This window comes from Melozone crissalis, unplaced genomic scaffold (assembly GCF_028551555.1).
Source record: "Melozone crissalis strain CALT ecotype California unplaced genomic scaffold, PUWL_Pcris_2 ptg000036l_1, whole genome shotgun sequence".
Classification (NCBI taxonomy): domain Eukaryota; kingdom Metazoa; phylum Chordata; class Aves; order Passeriformes; family Passerellidae; genus Melozone; species Melozone crissalis.
In genome coordinates this window covers 6,365,094-6,392,733 of record NW_026535814.1, presented here as the reverse complement: position 1 = coordinate 6,392,733, position 27,640 = coordinate 6,365,094, and the positions used below count along the sequence as shown (strand labels likewise).

At 39.0% G+C, this 27,640-nt stretch overlaps 1 protein-coding gene across 2 annotated transcripts; it reads right to left on the bottom strand.

The window, feature by feature from the left end:
- Positions 1-229: 229 nt before the first annotated feature.
- On the bottom strand, positions 230-27,640 carry PTAR1 (protein prenyltransferase alpha subunit repeat containing 1). Of its 2 annotated transcripts, none has more exons than XM_054283440.1 (7): positions 27,555-27,640; positions 23,696-23,865; positions 16,942-17,008; positions 11,899-12,003; positions 8,492-8,705; positions 2,070-2,386; positions 230-1,524 (listed from the first exon to the last, which is right to left on the bottom strand). In XM_054283440.1, exons 1-7 carry the CDS (start codon positions 27,638-27,640, stop codon positions 1,176-1,178), a joined length of 1,308 nt encoding a protein of 435 aa, XP_054139415.1. In that variant the 3' UTR covers positions 230-1,175. The 2 variants fall into 2 exon arrangements, with proteins under 2 accessions (XP_054139415.1, XP_054139417.1); XM_054283442.1 differs by having other exon boundaries at positions 230-1,521.

Genomic DNA, 27,640 nt, shown 5'->3' with positions numbered 1-27,640 from the left:
AAATCCCTTTTACAGACAAATTCTAAGGAAATTACAAAATATACTATTCATAATTGATTTCGAATTCCCTTAAAATTTACAGTTATGTAAACACAGAGGTATGGCTGGAGTAGAGCTCTTCTTTAGGAGTAAAAATGCAAAAAAAGCCCAAAACAACAAAGACTGAAGCTCTTAAAAAAAAAAAAACAGAAGGGAAGGCTTAGCTCCCTCGTTGCTGTCACTGTTTTTTTTTTTTTACTGTATAGTCTCAATCATCAGTTGGAAGAGCTAGTATTTACTCCATCCAATACTGGACTTGTAGGGTCTTGATTAAATACAAGTTACCAATGTGTGATTTGGCAGGGTGAGAATCTGTAGTGTAAAAAGGACATTCAGAAATGTGTATCACATGTGATTAAATCTGGATTGTTGAGATTAAATAAATAAATAAAAAACAAGTAAGAAATGAAGATAGTCTGTTTTAAGAAAACAATTCACAAATACAGCCAAATACAGCTCTAGCTGTGGTTGAACATGCGTTTGAACTATTTTCTGCCACATTTTCCTGTATCTGCTTATCAAGATTTCAGCCTTATAGACCTTCCTATGAAGCTAACATGACAATTAATAAGCAAACAAAAAAACAATTTAAAACAGTAAAAGGTATCACAGCTCCAAAACTGTTACTGAAGCCTTCAGAAGGAAACACTATATTCTGGTGTTCTATCAAAGACTGCTACACAAAAATAATAGCACTCACCAAATATAGTCTGGATCTCATAAGATATTAGCATGATGCCATACAGGAACAAAGTGGGAACAGGTTTAGCTGATAGTGACAGATTCTCCCACTTTTTCAGACACTCTGTTTCACAAGCATTTCAAACTTTTTTCTTTTACCTCTTTTTTAAGTCAAATGATTCAGAGTCCACCTTAATGCAGAAGTTAAAAAAAAAGTCATGGTAGGAAGCTGGTAAGAGTGATTTCTTTGAGAGATTAAGTAACAAACTGCATTTGCTTAATAAAAACATATGCCAGTTCTTTAATAAAATGACAGATGTCTACTCTGAAATTTAGCTTTAGGACTGACCGTCAAAACACAGAGTTAGCTAACACTTGCAACCAAGACATGCATTTGTGTCTGAAAAGAGAATATTGCACTAAGAGAAGAACCCTGAAAGCTTTCAATGTTTCCTTCACTGACCTAAAAAAGTAACTAACCATTTTCTATAAGCAGTAGCAAACCTGGCTTGGTCCACATCCCTACAAGCTGATAATACTTTATCAACAAACTGGTATTCCATTTCTGGACCAAGAGAGTCCTGCACTGGAGCACGCTTCAGGCGTTTTGTTTCTTGGGTATAACCGTGTTTGCTGCTGGATTCATTCAAACCATCAACATCCATAGCTTGTGCCAAGTGACTTGTTGCAGGACTGTGGTGGGAATTATTCAGACTTTCATCACTGCTGTCCACAGATGATACCGACGTATTCCCAAGAGGAAGTTTGTTGCTTAAGTGCTGCTGAAGGTAGAATACACACCTTCTTCAAAGGAAAAGAAAAGAAGAAAAGAAGAAAAGAAAGTCATGCACTGAAAATAACCTACTGCTGCTGAACTACTGCAATTCATTTGCCATCCCACCAGACTTCCCTCACAGACACAAAATCTGCTTCTCTGCGCACACTGTACTAGAAAGGTCTCCACCTTTGGCAAATCTCCTGTCACCTAGTCAGGAACCTGCACCCAGCTGGTAAGGCAAACATTTTCTGCACCCAATCTTCTATCGACATTTTGTTCCTTGTGTGTTGTTTAAACATTTAAAGTGTGAAGTGGCTCATAACCACCATCTTGTGTCTCTTGCACAAATTACAGGGACAAGTGGAGCTTACACCTCAAGATATTTAAGCCAAATCAAATTTTCCACACAACAGCTCTGATTATGCTCTTGAACATTTTCCAAACATTTAATACATAGCAGTTCAAAAATCTTTTATTGAGTGGTACTTCCTAAAACCAAAACAATTTGGAAATACCATGTGAAGAATCATCCACAAATCAGAAGGAAATTCTTTTGATCAAGTCCTCTTACCTATGACACCACAAGGTTTCATGCCCTGGGTAATTATCAATCAGTTCACTGCAGAGTTCCATCTCTTCATCTAAACGGCCGGGGAGATCCACACTTTGCTCCTCAGCACAGGCAGCTTCTGTCCCTGCATTCTCTTCCTCCTTCTGAGGGCTAGGGTTTTGTTCATTAACCACTTGCTTTTGTACCAGTATGTTTTTGTCAGTCACCATTCTGCGTATCAAGGAATTGAGCAAGAACTGGCGGTAATGAAATCCACTATGGTCCGAGACATGCATGGATACCCAATATTTAGTGGATGAAAGTTCATCAAGGAGAACCTGAAACAAAACGCAGGCACAGTTATCAACCAGTATAGTGGAGGAACTTACCACTACTGCTTCTGCATTAAGGTAATCCCTTCTTTGGGGATTTCAGCCATTGTGGTAATGGTTTAAGAATACACAGGAAAAAGAACTACCACTGAACCTTTTGTGCTATGTGCTGAAAAGCATCTTGGCATTCCTGCAGAAAATAAATTAATACTTCTTCCAAACTGTGAAAAGGTTTTTCAGAAACCTACCCACAAGCTGAGTGGGAAAAAAACCCAAACCACTTCTGATACGAAATAAGCAGTGGTTTAAGAATCTTAAAAGGGTTAGCAATAAATACTATTTAGAGGAGGCACAAACTACACTGCTATTACCTTTAAGAATTTTACTTTTTACCCAGTGGATTGTGGGTGTCAGAAGGTAGGTGCATTGCTTAAAAGGAAAAAACCCAAACTTGATTTGCACCTTGATTTTCCATGAGAGAAAATCAACCATACTATTGTGTTTAAAGACCTAGAGCTGGTGAAATATAAAAATATGTGTCCATAATCAGGTTCCTTGATTTTACTACTGAAGAACTCCTAGAAACATAACAACTATGAACTCCTTTCATAACAACTCTGGTTAAGGAGTCGATACTTTAATTGCCAACTGTAGCTCTGTTTTTAAGACTTCTGGCTCCTGTGAATTGTCTCTTAATTCTGAGTGCTTTTAAACTTCAAAATTCATTTCTGGAGAGAAATGCAAGTTTGGCTTCCAGACAAAGCTTTCACTATGCTTTGCTTTCTCTGTTAGAGCCACTGGTTTGGTTCTTTTCACAGCCCTTAATCTCTTTCCTCACAGTGCTTCTCCTCCAGAGCTTTAACTATCCAAAGAGTTTAAAACTACCCTCTTCATTTACTTCTAAAGACTTTTGGAAGTAATCTTAATAGTCTTATGGTATACTCTTGCTTTTAACCTCTTCTCCTAAGCTACTTACATCACTTAATAAGACCAGCTGATGCAAAACAACTTTCATAGGTAGAAGTCCTTCTTTTAGATATTGCAGCACAAAAGCCACGGCCTCTCATAAAGAAAATAACGGAAACACACAACACTAGGTATATAGCTCTTTGGGGGGGCATCTGTTCCAAAAGAAATTGGAGCAAATACAATGCAAACAGTATCTTCTGCCCTAGATAATCATCATGTTTTTCTAAATCTTGTCAAAAGATAACAGCATCGCCTTCCGTTTAGAGATCAGCAAACTGAAGTGCGGTATTAAGTAACAGAGCAAACACAGCATTCTTAAGGGGGCTAAAACTCCATGTCCAGATCTGTACTTTAAACCATAAGAACAGCTTTTCCTTCCTTTCTTCACAGAACTGAGCTTAGTACTTTAAACTTTTGAACTTCAAAATTTATAAGTCTATCAAGAACAACGTAAGGTTCAGAAAAATCAGCCTTTATTGAGCTGTAATTGATACTATACACATTTATGCTCAACTGAGACCTTGGAAGAATACAATTATTTATCTGAAATAGTTATAAGCTACAAATTTACAGGGCAACATCTTAATTATGCATTTTAATTCCCTGTACAAAGGGAACAAAATTATTTCCAGCATTAATCCTTACCTGAACCAGAACATCTCTTCTAAAAAAGCAAGACAGAAGATTGCCATGAAAATATATTCAGATCTGCAAAAAACAGCCTCCTACCCAGGAACCTCAGAGTACCAGTTGAAAATGCTTCTAACAACTGGAAGTAAAAGAAAAAGCCAGCTAATGCCAGAATTCCAAGAGGTTCTTTTTTAGAAAGCCAGCTTTCTTCATTTCGATCTCTATCAGTACAAGCCCTTTGCCACTGTTCTGTGAAGAAAGATGAAACTATATGAGAATTCCTCCCTCCCCACTCTTGACAACCTCTTTTCTACCTCTGGTGGTAAGCTGACTACCATGGAACTGGCAGCCTCTCACAGAACATGACAGGTGTGCTCAGCGACCTTCGTCTCAACCTCTAGGTCTGCACTCCCTCTTACACCCTCCCAGACCATGTGCTTGCTTGTTTTAGAGTGCTTTTCCAACTGTGAACTGTAGACCTGAACTTTCTCCCTGGTCTGGGACACTGGGGAAATGCAAAGGAACTGGGGAAACAAACTTTTAAGGATAACCAAATAAATATAGCATTCACATAAACTAGCACTTTTGAAGACCCTGTCATCTAAGAAAAAGCTAAGGCATTCTGGAGATGGCTACAAGAAAAACCACTTTCTGTCTCATGAACATGTTGTCTTCTGGGCATCACACAAGAGAAGTGCTACCTCATGACAATTACCCCACTACTTGTTTGCTTGCCTGTTTTACTGTAGGGTCTGATAGTCAATCTCCATATTATGAAATTGAGTATTTCAATCTAAAGAAAACAAAAAAGTTTGTCAACCCTTGCTGAACTACACCTTATTTTTCTATCTGCATGATTTCACTGAAGCAACATGATGTGTATGAATTTTAAGACTATACCCCTCTCTATCCCAGTTCCCTAATTATACACCCACCTTTTAGTAGGTATCTGGAGCCCATGATCTAACCCCAATAACTGACTGTATAGTCATGTGAGAAAGCTGAAATCAGGCTTTCCATGGCAAGTACTCCAATACCAGAATTATTAGATTAGCTTCAAACTATCTATTCTTGACAAATCCTTGATTTATGTTAATGAACACACTTTAACATTGTAAACTTGCTAATGCTATTCAAATTCTGCAGCTAGAACAAACTGAAATTTCTATATTGGAAGAAGATAATGTTTTTGACTATCTAGTGTAAGAAAGAAGGAACATCTATATCTTTTGAGTAAATTTTTCCACTGGGCCAAAATTTTCTTCTCTAGCATTTTAAATCTTTTTCCCAGAGCCTGAGCTGAGATTCAGTCTGCAGTAGCATTACGATTATCAAACCAAAGGAAAAAGAAAAACCAAAATCCTATTACATAGCCTACCTCTTGAAATCCTCCAAAGCAGGTCAATAGCTTTGTTAATGATAAACTTATTTTGAGAAGTCATATTTAAATGATAATACAACATAAAAACTATGTTTCTGGGCCTCTGCTGTCTTGCACACTTCAAACTACAGGCCAAGTTTGTATTACAGCAGAAATACAGCCCTAAATAATACAGATACCCCTTAATTTCAGGCAACCTTGCAAGAACTCAATGGCCATAGAATCAGTGACCATTGTTTTATCTGTCAGTTTCTCAGCATGATTCCAATCCAGCATCTTGTTGAAATTTATCATACTTTTCAGATACTCAAACAAAGAAATTGCTGAAGGTGTCACATGAGACATTAAGCAGGTAAAAAACCTCTAAAGAATGGAAAAGCCAAGGCAAAGCTGGACAGGATTTGCTGAGAGGTGTAAAAAATAAAGAGAAGGGACTGTGTAAGTACATAGGTCACAAAAAAAGACCAAGGAGAGTGTATGCTCCTTAATTAACAAGAATTTGTGGCAACTGACATGGAAAAGGATGAAGTACTGAGTTTGTTGTCTCAGTCTTCAATGGCAGTCAGGCCTCCTTCCCAATTCTCTCTAGTCCCTGATCCTCTAGACTCTTGTATGGGGAGGCAAACTCTCTCCCACTGTCAGCAAAGAGCAGGTGCAGAACAACTTGAGGAAGCTGAACAGCTGCAGGTCTATGGCATCTGAAGATCCACATTACAGAATTCTGAGATAACTGGCTCACGTTGCCAAACCACTGTCCACTGTTAGGGGAAGTCCCCAGTGACTGGAAAAAGGGAAACACTGCTCCCATTTTAAAAAGGGGAGAAAGGATGACCTGGGGAACTGGAGACCAGTAAGCTCCATCTGTGTGGTTGGCAAGATCATGGAGCAGATCCTTTCAGAAGACATGCTAAGGCACCTACAAGACAAGGAGGTGACACAAGGCAGCCAGCAATTGTGCCTGACCCATCTGGTGGCCTTCCATGACAGAGTGACAGCAACGGTCAACAAGAGAAGACTAACAGATGTCATCAGTCTAGATGTGGAAGGCATTCAATATGGGTTCCACACGACATCCTTATCTCCAAATTTGAGACAGATGGATTTGATGGACGGTCCATTCAGTGGGTAAGGAACAGGCTGGATGGATGCAGCCGGAGAGGAGGGGTCAACAGCTCTGTGTCCACGTGGAGACTGGTGATGAGCCCCTCAGAGCCCTGTCTTGGGACTGCTCCACTGCCCCCTCCAGTGAAGTATTCAATACTGGGCTGGATGGGGTCCTGAGCAACCTGATCTAATGAGTTGCGTCCTTGCACACTGCTGGGTGGTTGGAATGAGATAGAGATCACTCCCAAGCCAAATGATTCTATGATTCTATGAACCTGCATATTTTTGTGAAAGTCTGTAATGCCTGCCTTTTCCTTGTTCTCCTTATTTACTTTTTTCCTTGCATCATATCTTGCAACTAAACACTGTATAATTCTGCCTCTTCAAGTTACCTAGACAAATTTTATCACAGGTTTCTTGCTGTCTGTTATGCTCCACACTTTTCCCTAATTTTCCTGTATCCCAAACACCTTCTACTAGGCCCCCGATGAGGTGCATTGGTGGTGTCCTGAAAAAAACCTAGAGCCAACATAGATACTTCCCAATAGGTTTAACACATTGGTGGAGGGACAATAGCATCAGTGAAATGTTGCCAGAGGTAATAACAGACCAGATGGACAACTCAAGACAAAAGTATCATCTCTACAGTCTTCATTCTAAAAAAAGTAGATCAGTAGGGGAAGTGGGATGGCAGGCCAACTGAACAGACTTTGGAATGGTCAAATGAATTTAAAATACTGCCTTCAAAGGCATGTTTGTGATTTGTCACAAAATGCACTCACAACTGACAAAGAATAAATTCACCAAAATAATTCCAGTTCTGCTGAGAGTTATTTCTATTACAATGTAATTATTTTTCTTTAATTAAATCAGTAAGGAATAGCAAGTGCAAAAAGCACTCAAGGTGTAATCCTGATCCTCAGACTACTATTACCAGCATAATGGACACAGAGCTGTTTAGAACTTGTTTTAAGGCATAAAATGACTTGAATTTTCTTTAACAGTGCTAACTCCCTTCACCTTTTAATAAGCTCTTGAAGATATTAAAGTTCCTGTTTTCTGTAAATATAGACCTCTAACCGTAACTTCTAACCTCCAATCTCTCTGAATCCTGCAATTCTTCTGAGTTTTCTGAAAACTACCTTTTCATATACACTTGCTAGGCAGATGAGTCCAAATTCCTCCCTGTCTCTGAAATGGACATAAAAATAATGGCTACATTGACTCAACAATGTCCAAATTCCTCCCTTATAACCCTATGCGCCAAAATGCAGAAGCTGCTGTTAAAAGTGAGTGATGTGTCACTGTATCAACCTAATACTCAAAGAATTCACCTAACCACTGAGAAAACACTGTATTACAAAACTGCCTAGACTGTGTCACATTAACTAATTTAATTTGCTGCAGGTCTTGAGAAAACATTCAACACTGCATATAGTGTCCCTGAAATAGCTAAATCAGGTCCCAGTGTAAATGCTGTCAAAAAATACTGCTGGAGCTGAAAAAATTAGTTACAACCACTACTATGCCTTCTCCAAAATTCTTGCTGTCTTTACTTGGTCCTTCAAAATTCTGAAACCACATGTAAGCTGAGTAAGGGCATCAGAACATTGAAATTACATTATCAATTTAATATCTGTTATGCATTACCATTTTCCTCTACTATGAATTTCAAGACTAGTGCTGGAAGAATTACTTAGAGTTCCCCATTCCTTACTTCGGCTCACATAGTCCCTCCTATACACTTACCACACATATGTTAGCACCAAGTACTAAGAGAGAAACAGAACTTTCTATACAGGCAAGAAAAATGTGTTACTTCTGCTGAGCAGAACCTGCTTTCAATGGCAAGAAAGATGCAAAATATACTCACTGCAAGATTTTGTCCCCTTTCTTAAAACATTCTTAGCTACCTGTGATAACGTCACTTGATACTCTTCATTCATGTTACGTAGTCTGCTTTGCAAACCAGTATTTGGGTTTTTTTGTGGAGAAAATTTAAGAATTTATTCACTATTTTATTATACCTTGACAGTGAGCTTTGCCAAATGCTGTAAAACCCAGATGCGATGGGACCAGGCATTGTAGTTGCTTGGATATCTCCCAGCAGCTTCAGAGCAGACATTCATTTCCTCCTGTACCAGTCGGTGAATCCTCTCCACAGGTGCTGCTCCCAGGTTTCCTTTAGTTGCAAGACTGGGCAAGGAGTTTTCCTGAATTAGCTGTTGCAGCACCCATCGTCTGGTTAAACGATGTAAAGCGTTAATGGTGAGAGAGCAGTTTTAAGAGAAAAAGATGGCTTTTCATGTACATAAATCAAACCTCTGCAATATTTCTACTCTCTGAACTATACTCTAGCTAGGTAATGAGTGAGTAGTAAACAACCATCTGAACGCTTGCCATGCTATAAACTATGACACGATCATCGCACTCCCAACACAGCTGCACCAGTTTGCTCACTCCAAGTGATCACAACTACTTACACAGCATTACAAAATAAACCAGAAGGAAACAGCAAACTTGTGAAAGAGTGCAAGCAGCATGTGCATGAAATTTCTAACTCGCTCCTCTTTCAAAGTCTTGCACAGCACTAAAATGAAGTAGCCAAAGCAAGATAGAAAGAAGTGATTTAATAAAAAATTAACTCTGCTTAGTATCTTTTACATCTGTAAAAGATACTAAGCAGTACTGCACACTGCAATTCAAACTGGTTTCTGTACACCACCAGCAGTAGCAAAGCCCAAAAGGCTTGTGGTTTCAAGGGCTATAGGTATAAACAAAACAAATGTTTCTGCTGATGATTACACACACTTGATTTCATATATCTGAGATTAGCATAGATTCCTATGGTTCTGGTTTTTTTATTTTACTTTGGACAAAATTTTAGTGGTATTTTTAGAGGCAACCTCAATGCTGCATCTGCAGCCCCAGCACAAAAGGGTTCTACAAAAACAGATTACAGATGTGTAAATTTCCACAGAGCAGCCCACGTCAATGGAATTGCTATAGCCTAGTGTGGAATGCTCTGGAGAGACTGACATCCTCTGATGCGCAACACGGACTGGCTCACATCGGTTCCAAAACCAATGAATTGCTACTTTCAAAGGTGTCAAAATTTAACTCCAAGTTAAAAGAAATCAATAACCAAAATAAAAGAAATTAACTTTTTTGAAAGAGAGAATTCTATTTTGCAAGCCATATGTAAACTTATTTATATACACAGGTATATAAAAAATATGTAAGTTAACTATGTATTAAAAAAAATTGTTAACTCATCTGCTTTTTCTCTCATTTCAACACATGCACAATATGCTTGTTCACTTGTGGGTTTTATCTACATTGTATCTTTTTCACTCAGTTATCAAAAAAGAACAAAGTATTGGAAGACAATATTAAAGATAATTTATAAGAATGCAATTTTAAACTGACTGTTTCTCAGCAACACTTTCTTCCTACACACCATTTGCTCTAAATAAAGATGTACAGCTAAGGAAACCATGCTCTGTTGTATAACAGTATTTTATGAAATGTGGTCATTTCAAAGAGTTAACTTTTAATTTTTAAAAATATCTTCCATCCAAACATCACCTTTTGTATTTTTTTTGTTTCAGTCCACAGTTATGCAAGAAATAGAAAACTCAAAAATAGTCTAGGCAAAAAAAAACTGAATAAGCATGTCACTCTTAAAAAATATATATATTATTTAACACTAACATCTGAGTAAAACCATAAAGACAAAATTTTTCAACTCTATAATTATTTCAGTTTCTTAGAACAAGCATGCTTTATAAGCCAAGGAAATGTGAAAAATTACACATGCAGGAGAGAGTGAAAAAATGCAGACTTCATCGTCTTTGTGGCTACAGCATCAAAAAACGCATAAAATTAAATTAGAGCTACTTTCTAGGCAGTGCAATCACAATCTCAGAAGATTTAAAATATATTTCTGGAATCTCTTGAATATCATGGTATTATTTTTCCTTTTTTTTTTTTTTGTCTTCTTCTGTTTCCTGCATTAATTTTACTCCCATCTGCATTAATTTTACTCCCATTAATTTGGAGTCACTTTCAGTTTTGCATGTTACTATTGCTCTTACAATTCCTGGAATGACTCCAAACAAACAAAGGATTGTTAAGTGGCAAATGCACAATCAATAGATATACTGACTGTATATGCACAAGATATATTTGAAACCTCAAAATAAAAAGCAGGAGGTCATCTGACAAAATGAATGAATGACAGGTATTTGACATCTTCAGTGAGTGTATCTCCCATACATAAGAAAAAACAATTTGGTTATGTTTTACTGAGTTTTATTCACAGCCCCATTATAGGTTTTTGCATCTTCTGCCTGAGATTTAATACCTTGGGGGAACAGGAAACCCAAAATTAATCATTATGCTGATGCAGAGAAGTATTTCTGCAAATCTTATTTACTAACATGTATCAATCAGGGTCAGCATATCCAAATCCAAGCCAAACATTTGTGCAATCACCCTCAAATACACTTTTCTGATGTAGGCAAGTAAGAGAAAGAAAAACAAATTATGACACTATCAAAATACTCCTAATTTAGATTTGCATGGAAATTATAGTCAGAATTCTCATATAGTCAGTAAGTTTTATGTTCTTTATAGAGTATGAAGTCCCTATTACAGTATCAACTTTACAGCTGCCCTAATGCTGGGCATGTTAAACACAAACACTGCAAACTGCTTCCTAATGTGATACATTTAAATCTCTTTAGGGCTGTCTATAAAAGGTTGACCTAGCTTTTTATTTGGAGCAATGGATCTATGCTTCTTCACTTGGCTCTGCTACAAGCATTTTATGGTCGGTCATGACTGAGATGGTTAGCTTTGTGAACCTGAGTAACTCTGGAGTTAAGTTTTCCAAACATGTGATCTGTTATTTTAATATCCAGTAGATGTGACTGAATGACTTCGTTCAAGGTAGAAATTATAAAAATAAATTCACCAAACCAATAAGACCAGTATTGAAATGGAAAAGAACCCAGGTTTATTTACAAAGGTTCACTTTCTGAAATGTAGACAAACAATACAGTAGTAAATCTGAGGGAAAGGAGAAACCTACAGTACTCAAAAAGTTAAAACTGATGGAATCAGAATTTTCACATTGAGGATTTCAGGTGCTGCAAGACATGATAAATCTCTAAGGAAATATATCCCCCCTCCAAAGTTTACTTTAAAAGTGTGCAGCAGAAAAAGTACACATGATTTCAATTCTAAGCGTAGAATATAGACAAGTAGCTTCAAAAGCCAAAGCACAGTATTTTGCAAAGACTGGTTCAAAGAATCTGATATATTTCTAGTTATCCTCCCGCATCTATGATTCTCCTTAACCCAAGAACAGGAAATAAAAAACCCCTAGGAAAATTGTTTCAGGAGTCAATAGAAGGCAAAGGAAACCCACCTATGAATCCATGTTTCTGGACTCTTTGGAAACTTGGTTAATGCCAGTTTTCCAAGATGCAAATCTTTAAGTGGATTTAAAGTGCCAGACAGTATTAATTCTTTCCTACAAAAGATAAAATAAATCTGTGTGAATAGAAATAGTAACCTGAAAAGAGAACACAAATCCCAATAACAAATGGCATGGCATTTCCTTTGTATCATAACAGAACTTCACTGTCAAACTACAAGAGTTTAAAAACCCTCTAGTGCATTAATCCATTCTACTATACATACATATGTACTATACATACGTGCACAAAGAACTTCATTTTAATCTGAACACATACAATCTGTTAGTTCTCAAACCTACCCAGAAATGACTGAGTCAGCTACTGTAGGGTTACATATATGAACAAACATCCCTTCTTGAAATTAAGCCCTTAGATCATGTGTACATCCAGAAATACTCTTACATATAGCACTCCTCCACACCTTTAGTTTTGAAATACGCTTCAAGATACAGTGTCAAGGTTGCTGTTGCCTAAATTTATAAGAAAAAGGAAAATATTCTCTGCATGTAGAATGTTTTACAAACTTAACAAAAAGGCTGCAATTGCTCAGTTTACTTAAATGTAAAACAATCTTTGGTTTAAAAAAATCAAAAATTTGACCTAACGAAATTTAATGTTCATACAACACAACCCTTACAAGAATACCTCCCAACAACAGAGCAAAATGAAAATCTGAACTTGGCCTTCTCACCTTCTTTGCACAGAATTCCCTACCCCTCACCCTCTTCTTTCTAGCTCTGTAACTCTTATTGTCTGTCCTGAGTATGTTTGTGGACATCACCCCATCACTGGTTACCCCAAGGGCATTAGTCTTCATACCCTATTCTCCAATCTAGTAGGTAGCAGCTTTGAAGTAAAGTTACAGTAAATTTCGAAGTTAGAATCTGCAGAAAGAAAACACACATTTCCCAGAACCTGCAGAAGTCACAACTAAAAACTGAGAGTGCAAGAAGCAGAAGCAATTTTGGCATGGGTTTGGGTTCTGGTTTTTCTAATGATTTCTGATTCATCGTAATAATAGGCATGGCACAAGTAAGTGAGGAGCAGATGATCAACTCTCTGAACAAAAAATCCCAGTGGGAGGCGAGGAAATATTTTCTGGAAAGATCTGCTATCAAATAAGAAGGCAAAACTCCTCTGCAGTCTGACACAGAAAACATAATGTTGTCCTAAAGTTATGGCCCAAGTCTCACAAACAAATTGACATATTTCCTTTCTGTGAGTACGTACTTTCTGTCTGAGTTGGTAATCTTTAGTAGGAAACTGACTCCATCTGGTACTTTGGCTTTGTGTTGCTGTAATTGAAACTTACAACCACAGTCAGAAGCTAATGGTTGCAACACTAACAGAGAGCAAATATTATTTAAAATTGAAGCAGAGTAGGGAATGTATAAATCCTTATGCAAGTTTTGCTTCTGATAGCTACTGGAGCACCTGTTTTTATCTCAACCAAGGTCCAGCATGCTTCAGATTCGACGCTTTCAGATGGTTTTTAACAGGCAGTTCAGATATACTGACCAGAAGTGGCAGACTGATCAGACCATTCTGTTCTAATGCACTCAAATTTGGAAAGCAAACAAAATAAACATTCAGGGTCAGCACTGGAGCAGGTGGAACAACTGCTTTGTTACTGCAATGCAAAGGTGACATTTTGGTAAAAATTACTTACCACACAGACACAATGAAAATACAGCTTAGACCAGTCTGATACTTAAAACAAATGCATGTACATTTTTAACACAGATTTAGATTACCAAGCCACCTACCTCCCAAAACCTGAACTTTCAGTGAAGAAAGTGTTCTTTCTGTATTAAAACATAGACTCTAAGTAATCAGCTTCACACTTATACACTCTTAAACTTCCTCTTTTGCAAAGTTGAGGAACAGTACTGACAAGATCCACCTTCACTGCTGTAGTGGAAAAGCTGCTTTTAGCTGTAATGATTCTCAAATGAGAGATTCTCCCATTCACAAAGGACGGCAAGCATTAGTATGACTGAAGTGCCATACACTCCCACATAAACCTCTTCTGAACTCTTTCAGCTAACACCCAACTTGGGATATATAATTTCTAGCTTACTTTCTTGCCATGTGGATCATAGATAATGTTTCAGCCTCAAGGATTATAGCTCCCATAAAAGATAATCTCGAGTCATTTTTACTTGCTTTATGCTAACACCTTTGAAGTCATTTATATCTGAAAGCAAAATGTGACTTTTCAGAGCATCTTGTTACCTAATGTCTTTTCATCAATTGTACATGCCAGGAAGTATAACAGGAAGAACAAAGGCATTTATAAAAATTCCTTTACAATCACTTCCATTAACATTTTGGTCATTTTAACTTGCAAGACTTTTCAACTTCTAAAAACACAAGCTAACTGAATTTAAGATTAACAACTGGAGATATCTCTTATGCCATTCAGTATAACAGAGGTTTCTCCCTCAGTTCCTAGGAAGTGACACATCTATTCTGTAGCAAGTCTTTCTCTGCCACATAATAACCTCTTGCTCAGGGTCTCAGGGTTTAGGTTATAGTCCCTGCTCTTCTGTCACTTTCCAGTCACTTCTAATTTAAATAAATAAACAACAGATGTATGTGGTGGGCACACATCAACTGTTCAGAATAGCTACAAAGTCAAGGCAAAGCATCTAGTCTTAGTTGGCCTAGACAACATGTCTAAAGTTCTGTGTTCTCCTGCGCTTCATTAATCAGATACAACTTTCTAAGATTGTCAGCTGAGCTGAAATGCCCACTTGTCTTCCACAACACCATTCAAGTCTTCTGGCACACCTCTGCCAAGTCCTGCATCCCTTCCTAGGAGGGGATTTCCTTTTCTCTCTCTTCTTATATCTTCAAGTTCAGTGCTACCGAGACAACCACTATCCCTGAAGCTTTCAGTAGAATTCAACATATGAAAAAGAGATTATCCCAGCCTACAATGGAAAAGTCAATAAATTACAAGAATGTGTGCAGGACTGCTATTCAGTAAACAACTAGAACATTTCTTAATTTTTAGGCTACTTAGGATTCTATAATGCTTTTTTGCCCCTCAAAATAAAGCAGCAAATTAGTGTATGTAGAATGCAAGATGAACCTGGCATGACAAACATTGTCTGCGCAACAAGAAACCAATGATCCCACAACAGATCCATCATGTTCTGCAAGCAGAGTGCAAGTCTCATACAATTAGTTCTCAGCTTGGACTACCTCAGGATAAGGATTTATCAGCAGCATCTGTACAGAACACAATCAGTCCTCTACTCTGTGGCTTATTACACCACACATCTGGCTAGCTTGATCTGTAATTTCAAAGAGAAGCTGAAATATATGTCAACATAACAAAAGTGCCTCCCCTTCAAAAGAGCAAACCCCCAGGAGAAGCCTAGAACAATGAAGGGTCAGATTCAGCAAAGCAGTTCCCCTGCTAGAATGGGCTCGCTGGTAACCTCCACAGACACTGACTGGCTTGTGTAACAAGATCTCTCTGGATGTTAAACAGAGCTTCAAAGACAAACTGACTGGTAGATCACTAGTCAACAATTCGGGGAATAAGGCCCACTTCTGTAGTAATTTGTATGTTTTGGTAAATTATAAACATCAGGAAAGAGAAAACAATCCTCATCCATATTCTTTAGCATTTTTAATTCCACTTTCAACTTTGAACTACTTTCCTCATGCACATAAAAGTTAACACTTTCAGTTGTCAGGCACAAAAAAGCCTGACTGATAAGGATGAATGCATGTGCAGTAAAAAAAAATTCCACAAAACAAAAATCAATTATAAGTACCATAAAATGAGATTACTGTAGCAGCTCTTGTACTTATACAAGCTCCTAATTCCATTTTAACTTCATAGCTATTTAAGTTAGATATTTTCATGACACTAAACCCATTGCAATCACATTCATCCCCCTTTTTTAGACCTGAAAGACAGAAAGAACACAGCAGAATCCTTCAGAACTGTATCAGCAGTGAAAGAAGAAAAAAGAAAAAGCTGAATTTGTCATAACTAGGGCAGACAAACAGACGCAGCATGAGAAGTGCCCCGTAACTACAGAAGTCCTGTTAATGCACTCCTAGAGACCTTCACAGTTTTGTCAGCCCTCCACCCTCCTGAAACTGTAGCTCTTATAGACTGCCTCCAGTCTTACCTTGGCAGCAGAAAGAGAATATTCCTCCAACTCTGAAATTTACAAAACAGCTGTAAGGTTACAAAATTGTAAGGAATGGTTGTTTCTGCACCTCCTGAAGAGCAAGGAGGTAAATTCCTGCTCCTCCTCCATTATGACTCCTGGACAAGTTCTGAAGGTTGACCAATGATGAAGCTATGCTAAACTCAACAGGTACAAGAAGGTAGAGGGGAGGGGGGGAAATGTGTTTGAAAAAAAGGGTAGACATCTTCTCCCCCTGTCTTGCAGTGTATCTACTGAGCATGACAGCCTGCACTGGTAGTGGCAGCAAACTGAGCTGGAATCTCAAAAGAACTCAAAGAGAGGTAAAAATGAGAACAGTGAATACACACAGCAGACATCAGCTGAGCACTACCCTCATTAACTGCAGGAGGAAAGAGGAATGGTAGTTCGTGGGTCTTACACACCCTGAAAATGTGGTGCAAAGATGCCATCAATATGCAGCACTGTAATCATCAGCCTTCGATTAAAAAAAACACAACCAAAAAAAAAACAAAAACAAAAAACCCCCAAAAAACAAACAAACAAACAACCCCCCCCGTAAAAAAAAAAAAAAAAAAAAAAAACAAAAACCAAACCCCAACTGAACAAAAACCCCCAAACAAACAAACCAAGAGCAAAAAAGGGCAGTCTCAAACTATCTGCAACATATAGGAAAGAAGGGATTTTTAACATTCCTTCAAGCACTTCTTAGTTGACAAGTTCTTGCAGCGTCACTAACAACCACTTGAAACAAAGCTTTCGGCTGACTCATGTAAGGCCTGGGCCTTTCGATAGCATTTTCTGAGTGCAACATACCTCACATTCCAAGCTGTGGTGAAGTCGGGGTTCAGCAGTAGCAGGGTACACGTGATATCTATCAGCTCTGAAACAATGGAACAAGAGACATTAAAATTAGCAATGATTTGCACACAGCACTGATCTCTCTGCAGACCCTTACTCCCTCTCATTCCTCAAAGTCCTTCTGCTGTGGGCTGCTGTACCTCTGTAAAATATTGCTCTTATTCCAGAAATGAGAGAGCATTAATTATTAATAGTTAATTTAAGAGGGAGCAAGATCTGCCATATTCTCCCTTTTCATTATTTAAAATAATGAACTGAGTATGCCCTGAACAAAGAAAAATCATAATATAAAATCCTTGAGTATTCAGTGATTTTAACCACACACACTATATACAAGAAGCAGAGAATTCTTCAAATAAAATCCAAAGATTTTTAAATACTACAGAAAATAAAAATATACCCTACTATTTTAGAACAAGTCTGAGGTGCAGATGGCTGCCATATATCATACTGTTACAAAAAATAGATACACTATAAAAAACCTGTAGCTAAAAAATGAAACACCACAGCTATGAATGAGGATTACAAAAGTACTCCCTATTAAACTGTACAGAAAACACTTTAAATACATTGTGAAGTGCCTCAGACTGAAGTTTCAAGACTAATTCAATAAAAAACCCAAAGCAAAACCAAAAACATTTGCTTGCATCCCTGCATTTAAGCACTGTATACCGCAGATTTATGTATTACACTTATTTTTAATTATGTCATAAAAACTGAATGTTACTATACAATCTTTTATTGTAAATTAAATTTGCCTACATCCTCTCCTAATCACCCTGAATTTAACATACTAATTAGATCATACTTCAGGTGATTTCCAGCAAATAAGAGGTACTTCATTCCTTGAAGGAAAAAGAAAAGGATGGTATCTCATGGAAACAGATCTCTGGTTAGTGCAGTCAATATGACTGCAAAACGAATGAACTGTTAAGAAATTCCACAGTAACAATACACAAATTAATTCAAAACACAAAGGGACTTGGCTTGAGGTATCTTTGAAACAAGAGTCAATACCTAAGTAGGTTGAAAAGTGAAATACCTTCATATATTACCGTGTGTCTGATTGATGATTTATGTCCAACAAAGAAATTTTGTGTTTTCCATTATGTTCTTCATTATGAGGAACATGCTAAGCCACCATATAATGCAAGGGGTAATGGGGGTTGTGGTGGGGAATTCTTTGGTGTACTGTTGACTTTGCACTAAGCTGTAATGTTTTAAAAAGTGTCTCAAGGAAAGAACTTAACTTTCTATTGTCACAAGTTAAATCTCTCTTTGCTGCCAAGGAATAAATATTTTTCATACACACAAAGCTTCTTTCTAATTTGCTGTCTGAATGCACAAATATTATTCCTTCATGTACCCAATTCCTGAACCAGCAAAGTATTTCAACACCCATTTAATTTTATGCAGCTGAGTATCCCAATTCAAATAACCAGGATTACTCACATACACAAAATCAAACATATATAAAATTAAACATCTGCTACGTGTTTTGTGGCTACTGTTTCAATTTTACATTCAGAAATCAGTTTTGAACATTTACAAAAACATAATTTTTATAAGGAGGTAAAGTTAAAATTGTGAGCTATGATTGTTTTATGTACATTTTCCATTTTACCTGCAACAATGGTTTTAGCAATTATTAGGTACTAGCACTGCATGTGTTACAGGCACATCAAGCAATAGTTTATTACAGCCTATTTCAGTTTTTTGAATACTTCTCAGAAAAGCCTTTCGAAGTCTACTTAGAACAACACAGCTTGTTTACACATGATTTCCAGTTAATATGACCATTCTGGTAATCTCAAAGGTCCGTAACAGCACCCAATCAAGTCCAACTTAAACAGAACTTGTTTGCATTTTGGCCATTTTCTCATTTCACAGAGGTTCACTTCATCTTGAATATTATCAAAGGAAAGATGCGGATAAAAGGAAAATCTCCAAGTAGAACCTAGTTCTTTCACATCAATGTTCTTTGATGTAACAGATGAAGATTTATGAAGTGTGGATTCTGAGCCAGAGATGTGAAATGACACCATTTAGTAACCTCTATCCCATTTTTCAATAGAAAAATGGTCCAATTTATTAAACTCTGAGCCCCTTTTTATTAGGAAATCTTATGATAGATCTCGTACACAATGATAGTACTTGCCAACTATTCCCTGTGTCAGCAACAAAATCCAGCATCTTTTATTTACAATTTAAAATAACTTTCTACTAGATTTCTTTCTACTAGACATTTCAGGCAATCTATTGCATTATAGGTGCTCACACTGAACACATCCTTTTGCCTATTATGGTATCCCTAACTGCAAAAGGACAATATGGTTTTAGCACACCTTTAAATATGGCTGTATCCAGTTTTTTAGATATTCTGTGAGTAGTTTGTAACATATATAGTATGCATGAATAAATTTAAAAAATATACGAGAAAAGATAAAAACATATTGTAAAATTGGGAATTCTGAACTCAAATAATAGCAGGGGGAGCAGTCATGACTCTGGATTCCAAGAATCCAAAAGAAACTATAAGTAAACATCTGTGTCACTAACCTATCAATGAATGACTATAAAGCACCTCCTTCTTCCAGGATCCTGTCAGAAAAAATACCAGACACTCGAATCAGCACGCTGTTGTTCTGCTCTGTTCTATTTAAATGGTTTATAGTGACTCAAAATGGAAGAGGTGAATAGAGACTACACCTGCAATCACCACTTATAACAAGCTTCAATAGAATATACAACTGAGTTTTGAAGAAGTAATAAACAAATCTATTTCTTTACTAGATGCAAAAGAAAACAACTACCCTGACAAATTCCAGACATGCACCTTCATCTACAAAAGCAATCTGGCGCAAAATCCTTGAGAATACTTAAGAGAATACCATAACATCTCCTGACAGAATATACATACTTATAACACCTTAGAGATGAGTCTCTAAGCCCACCTGGGAAAGACTTCTGCCTTAATTCTCTCCACCACTGCAGTTCAGTTTCTGCTCAAACCTTTTATCAAATATGAAACTCCATTATGTTAAAACATACTAAACTCCTTTACAAATAGGGTTCAAACATGAAGGACCTGGCTGTGTTTTACAGCGGTTACAGAAAACCTCAGCAGACATGAAAATGCTGTAGATACCTCTTCTCACATGTAAACGAAGAGACAAAACAGAATCGAGTTTCGCTTTCGAAATAAAGCTAAGCAGGCACTAGTTTAAAATGCATGCTACTGGAGTAATCACTGACAGAGTTTTCTGTGCATTTTGAAAGGAAGGGTTGTGCACGAAGGTTGTTCCCTTCACCTGTGAGGGAAGCAGAGGCCTGCAAACACCATCCCTGTGGCATCAGCAGGTGTGACAGCATCTCAACAAAACACCCGCACAGGTGTGACTGGAGCAGGGCACCAGCACACAGGTAATGGCTACCAGCTGTCTTCAGACACCCAAAACCGTGACATAAATGTCAATGCTTGTACTTTGGCTTGAAACAAAAAGTTTTTCTCTGTGTGGAAATTTCAATGTTTAGACCTTACAATAACACTTGAGACCAAAATGAAGTTTCCCTGCTTAAGATCTGTAGTGTAATAACAATATACATCACAAACTCCTACCTCAGATCTCCAAAAGCACTGCAATGAGAACCACTGGTGTTGCTAAGATTGCTAGTAGGTTCAACTCTTTAAATGCTAAAGTTTGTATTTAATTATGTGTCAGTCAACATTAATTATATTCCCTGTATTAAAGTTCAGTTTATTGAATTTTGTAATCATCTGCATTACAAATTTCAAATCTGGAATGTCACAAACACCAGTTTCTATGAGAACTGAATAAATCAGCAGCTGGTTGGTGGCAATGATCAAAACCATCCTGGTCTTAATAGGTCCAACCACAAACCATAAAGACCAAGAAGAAATGGAAGTTACTTATGTTAGCAATACACACCCCCCCAGGAAGAGTCTCTAATTTTAAAGATGTCTGTAATGAGAAAAAACATTCAAGAAAGGAAATTATGAATAAATTAAAAAGTAAAGGGCAATGTAAAATTTATAAAGTCCACATAATGACAGGTCATCAACTCTCTAGGAGGAATGTGGGAAAAACAATGACACAAATATACACAATCTGTTAGACAAAAATAAAACACAGTTAATGGGTCAGTCATATCTAGAAATACATGAAAACACTTCACCTTAAGCTACTCTTCGGAAGGGTAATTGATTCTAAGGATCAAGCCAGTGCACTGTTACTCTAACACCACTCGAGGTCTACAGCTAGCACTGGAAGACTCTGCGTGGCCAGGAAAATGGGTTCCTTCTTGCCATCATCTGCCTTGCCTGCCATTTCACGCTACTGTTTCCAAAACGCTTGCATTATACATCCATACATAATTTGTAATAAGAAATCAAGGCAGGTTTAGCAAATCTAGACCCCACCATCAGGCAGATAAAAGCAGGCAACACTCTCTGCCTTAAGAATCCTCCCACTCCAAGATCCTCTAAAGACCTTGATCTTTCTCTGTGTCATCTCCAAAGGCAAAAGAAGCTCAAGTGCACATTTACAGGCCTGGCCAACACCACCTGACTGTGCCATACTCTACACTTTATTGAGCATCACGCACAGCTGGCTTCATACACTTAAAGTGAAGCAGAATACAGCAATAAAACACTAAAGAAAAGTAGGTATCCAAGGAGAAATGCTACTGGCCACACATCATCTCCTGATCTACACAGACCTACTCCAAAACCTTACCTAGCAGTAACACCAAGTAGAACACCATGTTAGTTATGACAAGGTGCTGGAGTCTGCACCAGATGTATGCTAAAATCCCACTATTTAAAACATAATTCTTTAACTCTATTTCATAAAGCCAGGGAGATTGGCTTTGCTCTAGCTGCAATCAACACAACTGAATGAAGGGTGGCTGTTTGGTATGCTCCAGCAGGGGAAGACAATTTCCCACACATGTTGAAGCCAAATGGACACACTCAGTGCTTTATGGACAGATTAGTTATAAGTAAACAGAAAAAATATGGTAACAATCCAAAACTGAAACCCAGTTGCATGTGAGATACTAAAGATCTGAACTCTGTGAGTGGTCAGAGGGTGCTCTTCGATATCCTGCTTTCTGAGGGATATTAAAAATACCATAGCAGGTAAAAGATACTAGAAAACAGTCTCTAAACAAAACAACACAAAAAAAACCCCAACCCACCAGAAATAAGACACTAGAAGCCCAGCATAACATTCTTTATTCCAACTGCTACTTAGAAGGTACTGCAACAATAAACAAAACACTTGCTTCATAAACTAATTATTCTTTTTCATTCTTGCTCGATCAGGACCCCTTATAAGCAGTCAAGTACCTCCTATGGCACACCTGTTCATAATTCTTTATTTTGAATTTTTTTTAAGAACATATTCAAAAGAATTTTTCATGCAAGTTAAACTAAAAACCAAACCAATACAAAGAGATGAGAAAGGAAATAAAACTTTACAATTACCAAGCTGTAGGGACTAATAATTTCTGGTGTACCTCTGCATCTGAAACACATTGCACTCATTTCTTACAGTAAATATATATGTCACCACATTTTCCTTTTGACTCAGGAAAGCAGGAGAAAATTCCTTCTGCATCAACTAACATCACTTCCACAAATAATTCACTCAAGTTGTCTGTCTCTAACCTTTCCAGTTTGGGCAAGAGAGAAAGAAATTTTTTTTTCAAATGAAAATAAACTCATTTAAGTTAAGATGCACAATCCAAAGCCTGCTCCCCTCAGTAACCACTGTTTTTTCCACAACAGGTTAAACTGGCATTAGGAAGGGTAAATGACCCAGACAAAGGCATTGAGTGCACCCTCAGTCAGTTTGGGGATTATGCCACTGAGAGTGGGAGTGGGATCTACTGGAGGGTAGGAAGGCTCTGCAGGGGGATCTGGACAAGCTGGATCGATGAGCCAAGGCCACTTGTATGAGGTTCTGACTGGTCCTGCCCCTGGGTCACAGCAACGCCATGCAATACCCAGGCTTCCGGGAAAGATGCTTGGTGGAAAAGGACCCAGAGGTGCTGGCCAGAACCAGCTGAACACGAGCCAGCAATGTCCCTGGTGGTCAAGAAGGCCAAGGGCATCCTGGCTTGGATCACAATAGTGTGGCCAGCAGGATCACATCAGTGACCATCTCCGACTCACTGAGGCATCAAGGTGCTGCAGTGAGCCCAGAGAAGGGCAACTGGGGCACAAGTCTTATAAAGAGGAGCTGAGGGAGCTGGAGGTGTTTAGCCTGGAGAAAAGGGGGCTTGGGAGAACCTTACTGTTCTCCAAAACTACATGTAAAATAGACTGCAGCCAGGTGAGTGTCATTCTCTCTTCACAGGTAACAAACAACATGATGAGAGAAAATGGCCTCAGGCTGCACCAGGACAGGTTTAGGTTGGATATGAGGGAAAATTTCCTCACTGAAAGCGTTGCCAGAATTCAAACAGGTTATCCAGGAAATGGCATAGTCACCATCCCTAGAGATATTTTGGAAGGCATGTAAACACAGCACTTAGGAACATGGTTTAGTGCTGGACTTGGCAGTGTCAGGTTTATGGGTGGACTTGGATCTTAAACCTCTCTTCCAAACTAAATTATTTTACGATAAATAAAAAATGTGCAGTAAAGATCACATAATATACTCTTCTCCAACTCAGAACTTACCATCCTTGTTCAGCCACTGTTTTCTCTGTCTGTAGAGGAGAAGTTTATTGTGGACATACGGCAAAAGAAACTTCACACACCAGCTCTCCACACCAAGCTTGTTTTCTACCAGGACAATAGGGCTCCGGTTATATCTGGCTTCAGGGCAGGGTATTAATCCAATTTCATCTCTTAAAAAACAGAGAGAAATATAATTAAGCTTATTTCTAGCAGGTGACAATTATTTTTCTCAATACAGAAATGCAATGGTTAGCAACGCTTCCCAACCAAACATTCCATCATCTTTTTTCCTAGTCTTTGCTGAAACCTATAATTTGAATGGTTTTATTTGATTTTCACAAAGATCCTAAATGATGAAAGCCTCATTTTTTCTGTTTTTAGACTATCATCCAAGCAGTTTAACTCTAAGGAATCAAGACAAGCACTCCTGGTTTTGTAATAAATATGTGACAGAGCTGTAACTGCTGCTTCAGCAAGAGAAACAGAACATGCTAACTAGTACAGGCACCTGACTAACCAAAAGCTACCCAGGTGTGCCCAGCAGCAGCGTGACCAGGGGTCTGACACCAGGGATCACACAGAAGAATATGCTCACTTCCATATGTCCCATTTTTCATTGTCCTGTGCAAGGCAGCATGATCGACAGGGGGAAGATTTGAGACACAGAGGCCAGTCTGATTAGACGACAACTCTGTAGGAGAAATGTAAGCCTTTAAAATAACAGCAACAAACACGAGCATTTGTACCAGCAAACAAAGCAGAAGAGACTCAGCTATTCAGTTTCAATGGGCCGTACCATATTTTACTTTTTGTCAGGTTTTTCTAGCATGCTGAATAGCAGCTTTGGCAGCTTCTTAGAAATAAACACAGCTCATCAAGGATTCACATTTGTTTAGGCATAAAGCAACACTATTTGATTTCAATTATGCATCATTTCTCCACCAACTCCCCCATTCAATAGAAAAAATTGTTGCTAAAGAGGGAAATCCTCAGATCTCACGCAGGAACAAAAAAGATTTCTTGTGATGTCAGAAAACAAATTCTCCATCTTAAGTCTTCTTAATACAAGATTTACAGATACACAGCAAGTGTCAGATCCTAAACCTCAACTCAATTATCTTAAATAAAATTTATTACTGGGTACTCTGAGTGTGCTGATTTAGTTCTGTGTCCTCATTGGACAGTTATTGAGGTAATCAAAAGTGACACAGTGTGCTTGTTTGAGAATGTATTTGCCTATTCAGAAAACCGATCTGATCTTCCATACATCACAACATATATCACAAGCCGCAAAAAACACGGGTAAGGTGAACTCAAGGTAAAACACTTGCAAATCACATGGCTCTGTCTCCAAACATGCACTCAGGTCCCTTTTATTCCCCAGTCAGCTGAGAAGAGAGAGAAGAAAAAAGCATTCTCCTACTCCACTAAAAGCAAGAAATGGGTATCAAAGCAAGATCCTTATCTGTGCTGCTCTATTTAACACAAGCTAAGCTGTTCAAGAAGCAAGATTAAACCTAAAATGACATTCCAGTCTGCTTCTTTCAACACAGTATCTTAATAGCCTGAAGTTTGTACGTATCACTGGGTCTTTCTTTTATGAATACTAAAAGTCCTTGGTAAAACGATGCCTGGCCTTGCATACAGGGGCATTAAAGTCTCCAAAAGCAAGGAAGATGCAATCAGGCACTACTTGTCTAATTAACTCTGCGAATTATCATAAGAACTTACCAGCTGTAACTCACAAACAGTATCCCAAAGGTAAACAGCAAGGAGAGAAAAAACCCCCACAAAACAAACATCCACACCTCTACTTATTATCAAATGCAAGAAGTCTGACTTGGGTGAGCTAAGTTTCACAACACTGCTTTGAACATGCCAAAATGACACACAGACACAGTTTGCACAAAGGTGACAAGTGGGCAGGTGTAAAAGCAGCCATTGACAAGGGTTAACAAACGATGGAAAAGAGGTGAGTATGGGACAAAAGCATGGGAAGTCAACAGCAACATCATGCATGCAGCAGATTCCTTATTTTCAGTGAAGCTATGCAGTTCCCGTGTAAAATAATTCAAACCTGGATCTGTAACACATTGAATTCAGGATACCACCTTTCAGGAACTGCAGCTGGCCAGCAGCAGACGATAAGATGCAGATGCATGAAAAGACCCGGCCAGCACAGCTACAGCCTGTTGCTCCTGAGGAACAAAGGCAGCACAACAAGGGCCCACAGCCTACACAGGACTGAAGAGTCCCATTTCAAGCAGTTTCAACCACTTCAGAAACCTAGAGACATGACTGTCACTTTTTCTACTTTGAGGGATAAAGTAGCAGCAGCTTGTGCTTTTTCACTTGCAGCATGTCACAGTGCATCAGTCTCAGCACACACAACTCTTGCAGCCTACTTTCAACTCTGAGATTGCATCTCTGAAAGGAAATTGCAATAGCAGCAAATTCTTAAAAAACATCATCCCTAAGTTTGCTACCAATAAAGCACTCTGGCAGAGGAGTGGGAACTATGAAAAAATCAGAACATTCATTCATAAATACTGGCCCTTTACAGCACATTCTGCTTCACATCCTAAAAATGAAGCTTCAAGGCAAAACGCAGCCTTTTTTTAAACAGCGTCCATATGCTGCATTTTAAAACCTGGCCGCCCACCCAAATTGCTTACTACATTTAGAGAAACATGAGGGTATTCACTGTAATCTTCTCTTGTTAAGCAAAGGAATAAATTAGGTGACATAAAATTTTCCTATTAAATTGTTTAGTTTATCACTTTCTGGAACAGATTAATAGGTCACTACCTCAGAGACTGCAGTTTCCAGCTGACACAAATACACCTCACTTAAATTAGGAAGTTGTTATTCTTTGTGTGCTACCTTATTTGCCCTAACCAACACGGAGCTTGCACATAGGTTGAAAGCTATTTCCCTAGTTTGTGTCTTAAAGGCTGGGAAAATACATTCTGGGAAAGAGAAGTATGGGAGACACTTAAAACAGGGTCTCAAGGCTGGCCAACAACACTGAAAAACAAAGCAGACCATCTGCTTTGAGTCCTTTGCCCCAGACTTCTGGATAAATCTGATTCTCACAACCAATTACTGCGGTTTGCATTTTCATAGTCATTCCGTCTTCCTCAAAACAACACACAATGAAATGACTAATACTTCTACCAACAGATATGGATTTGAAGGTGGGATTCACCACACTGCTCTGTTTGTGCAAAGGTGCAATTCAGGAGGCTTCCATCCTGAGTTTTGTTCCCACCAGCGCCACAGCTCTGTTCCCGGCAGACAGAGAACCCGCTGCCGGCTGCGGGGCTCGGCAGGCCCGGCTCACCCGCGGGCAGGCTCAGCCCCAGCCCGACTGCCCGATGAGTTTAACGCTGCCAAACACCGAGTTCAGAGAGAGGTCACTAACAACTTTTCTTTGAAAATATATCTATCGCTTCCAGACCGCGGAGCCCTCGCTGGTTCCCATGACGCGGTGCGTTTTACCGGCGGGGCGCTTGTGGCCGCCGGGCTGCGGCCGCGGCCGGACCGGTCTCCAGGCTCAGGCTCCCGGAGCGAGCCAGGAGAGGCCGCGGCGACAGGAGGGCACCGAGGACAGGGACACGGCGCCCTGCCCCACGGAGGCACAGGTGCCACCGCAGCCGCCCGGAGCCGGCCCTCCCGCTCGGAGGAGACCCGGCTGGTCCCCGCGGCCGCTCACAGCGTGACCTTGGGCCCGGGCCCGGCCCCAGCCCCGGCCGGCCCCGCCGGGACCCGCGCCCCACCCGCCGGCGGCCGCGGAGCGCGCACGGGCCGGAGCGCAGGCAGCGCTCCCTCCGCGCCGCTCGGCCGCGGCCGCACTCACATGTGTGGGTTCCGCTGGAAGGCGTTGCGGATGTCCTTCACGACCCGCTGCACTAGCACCGCCACCTCCTCCGGCGACTCGGCCAT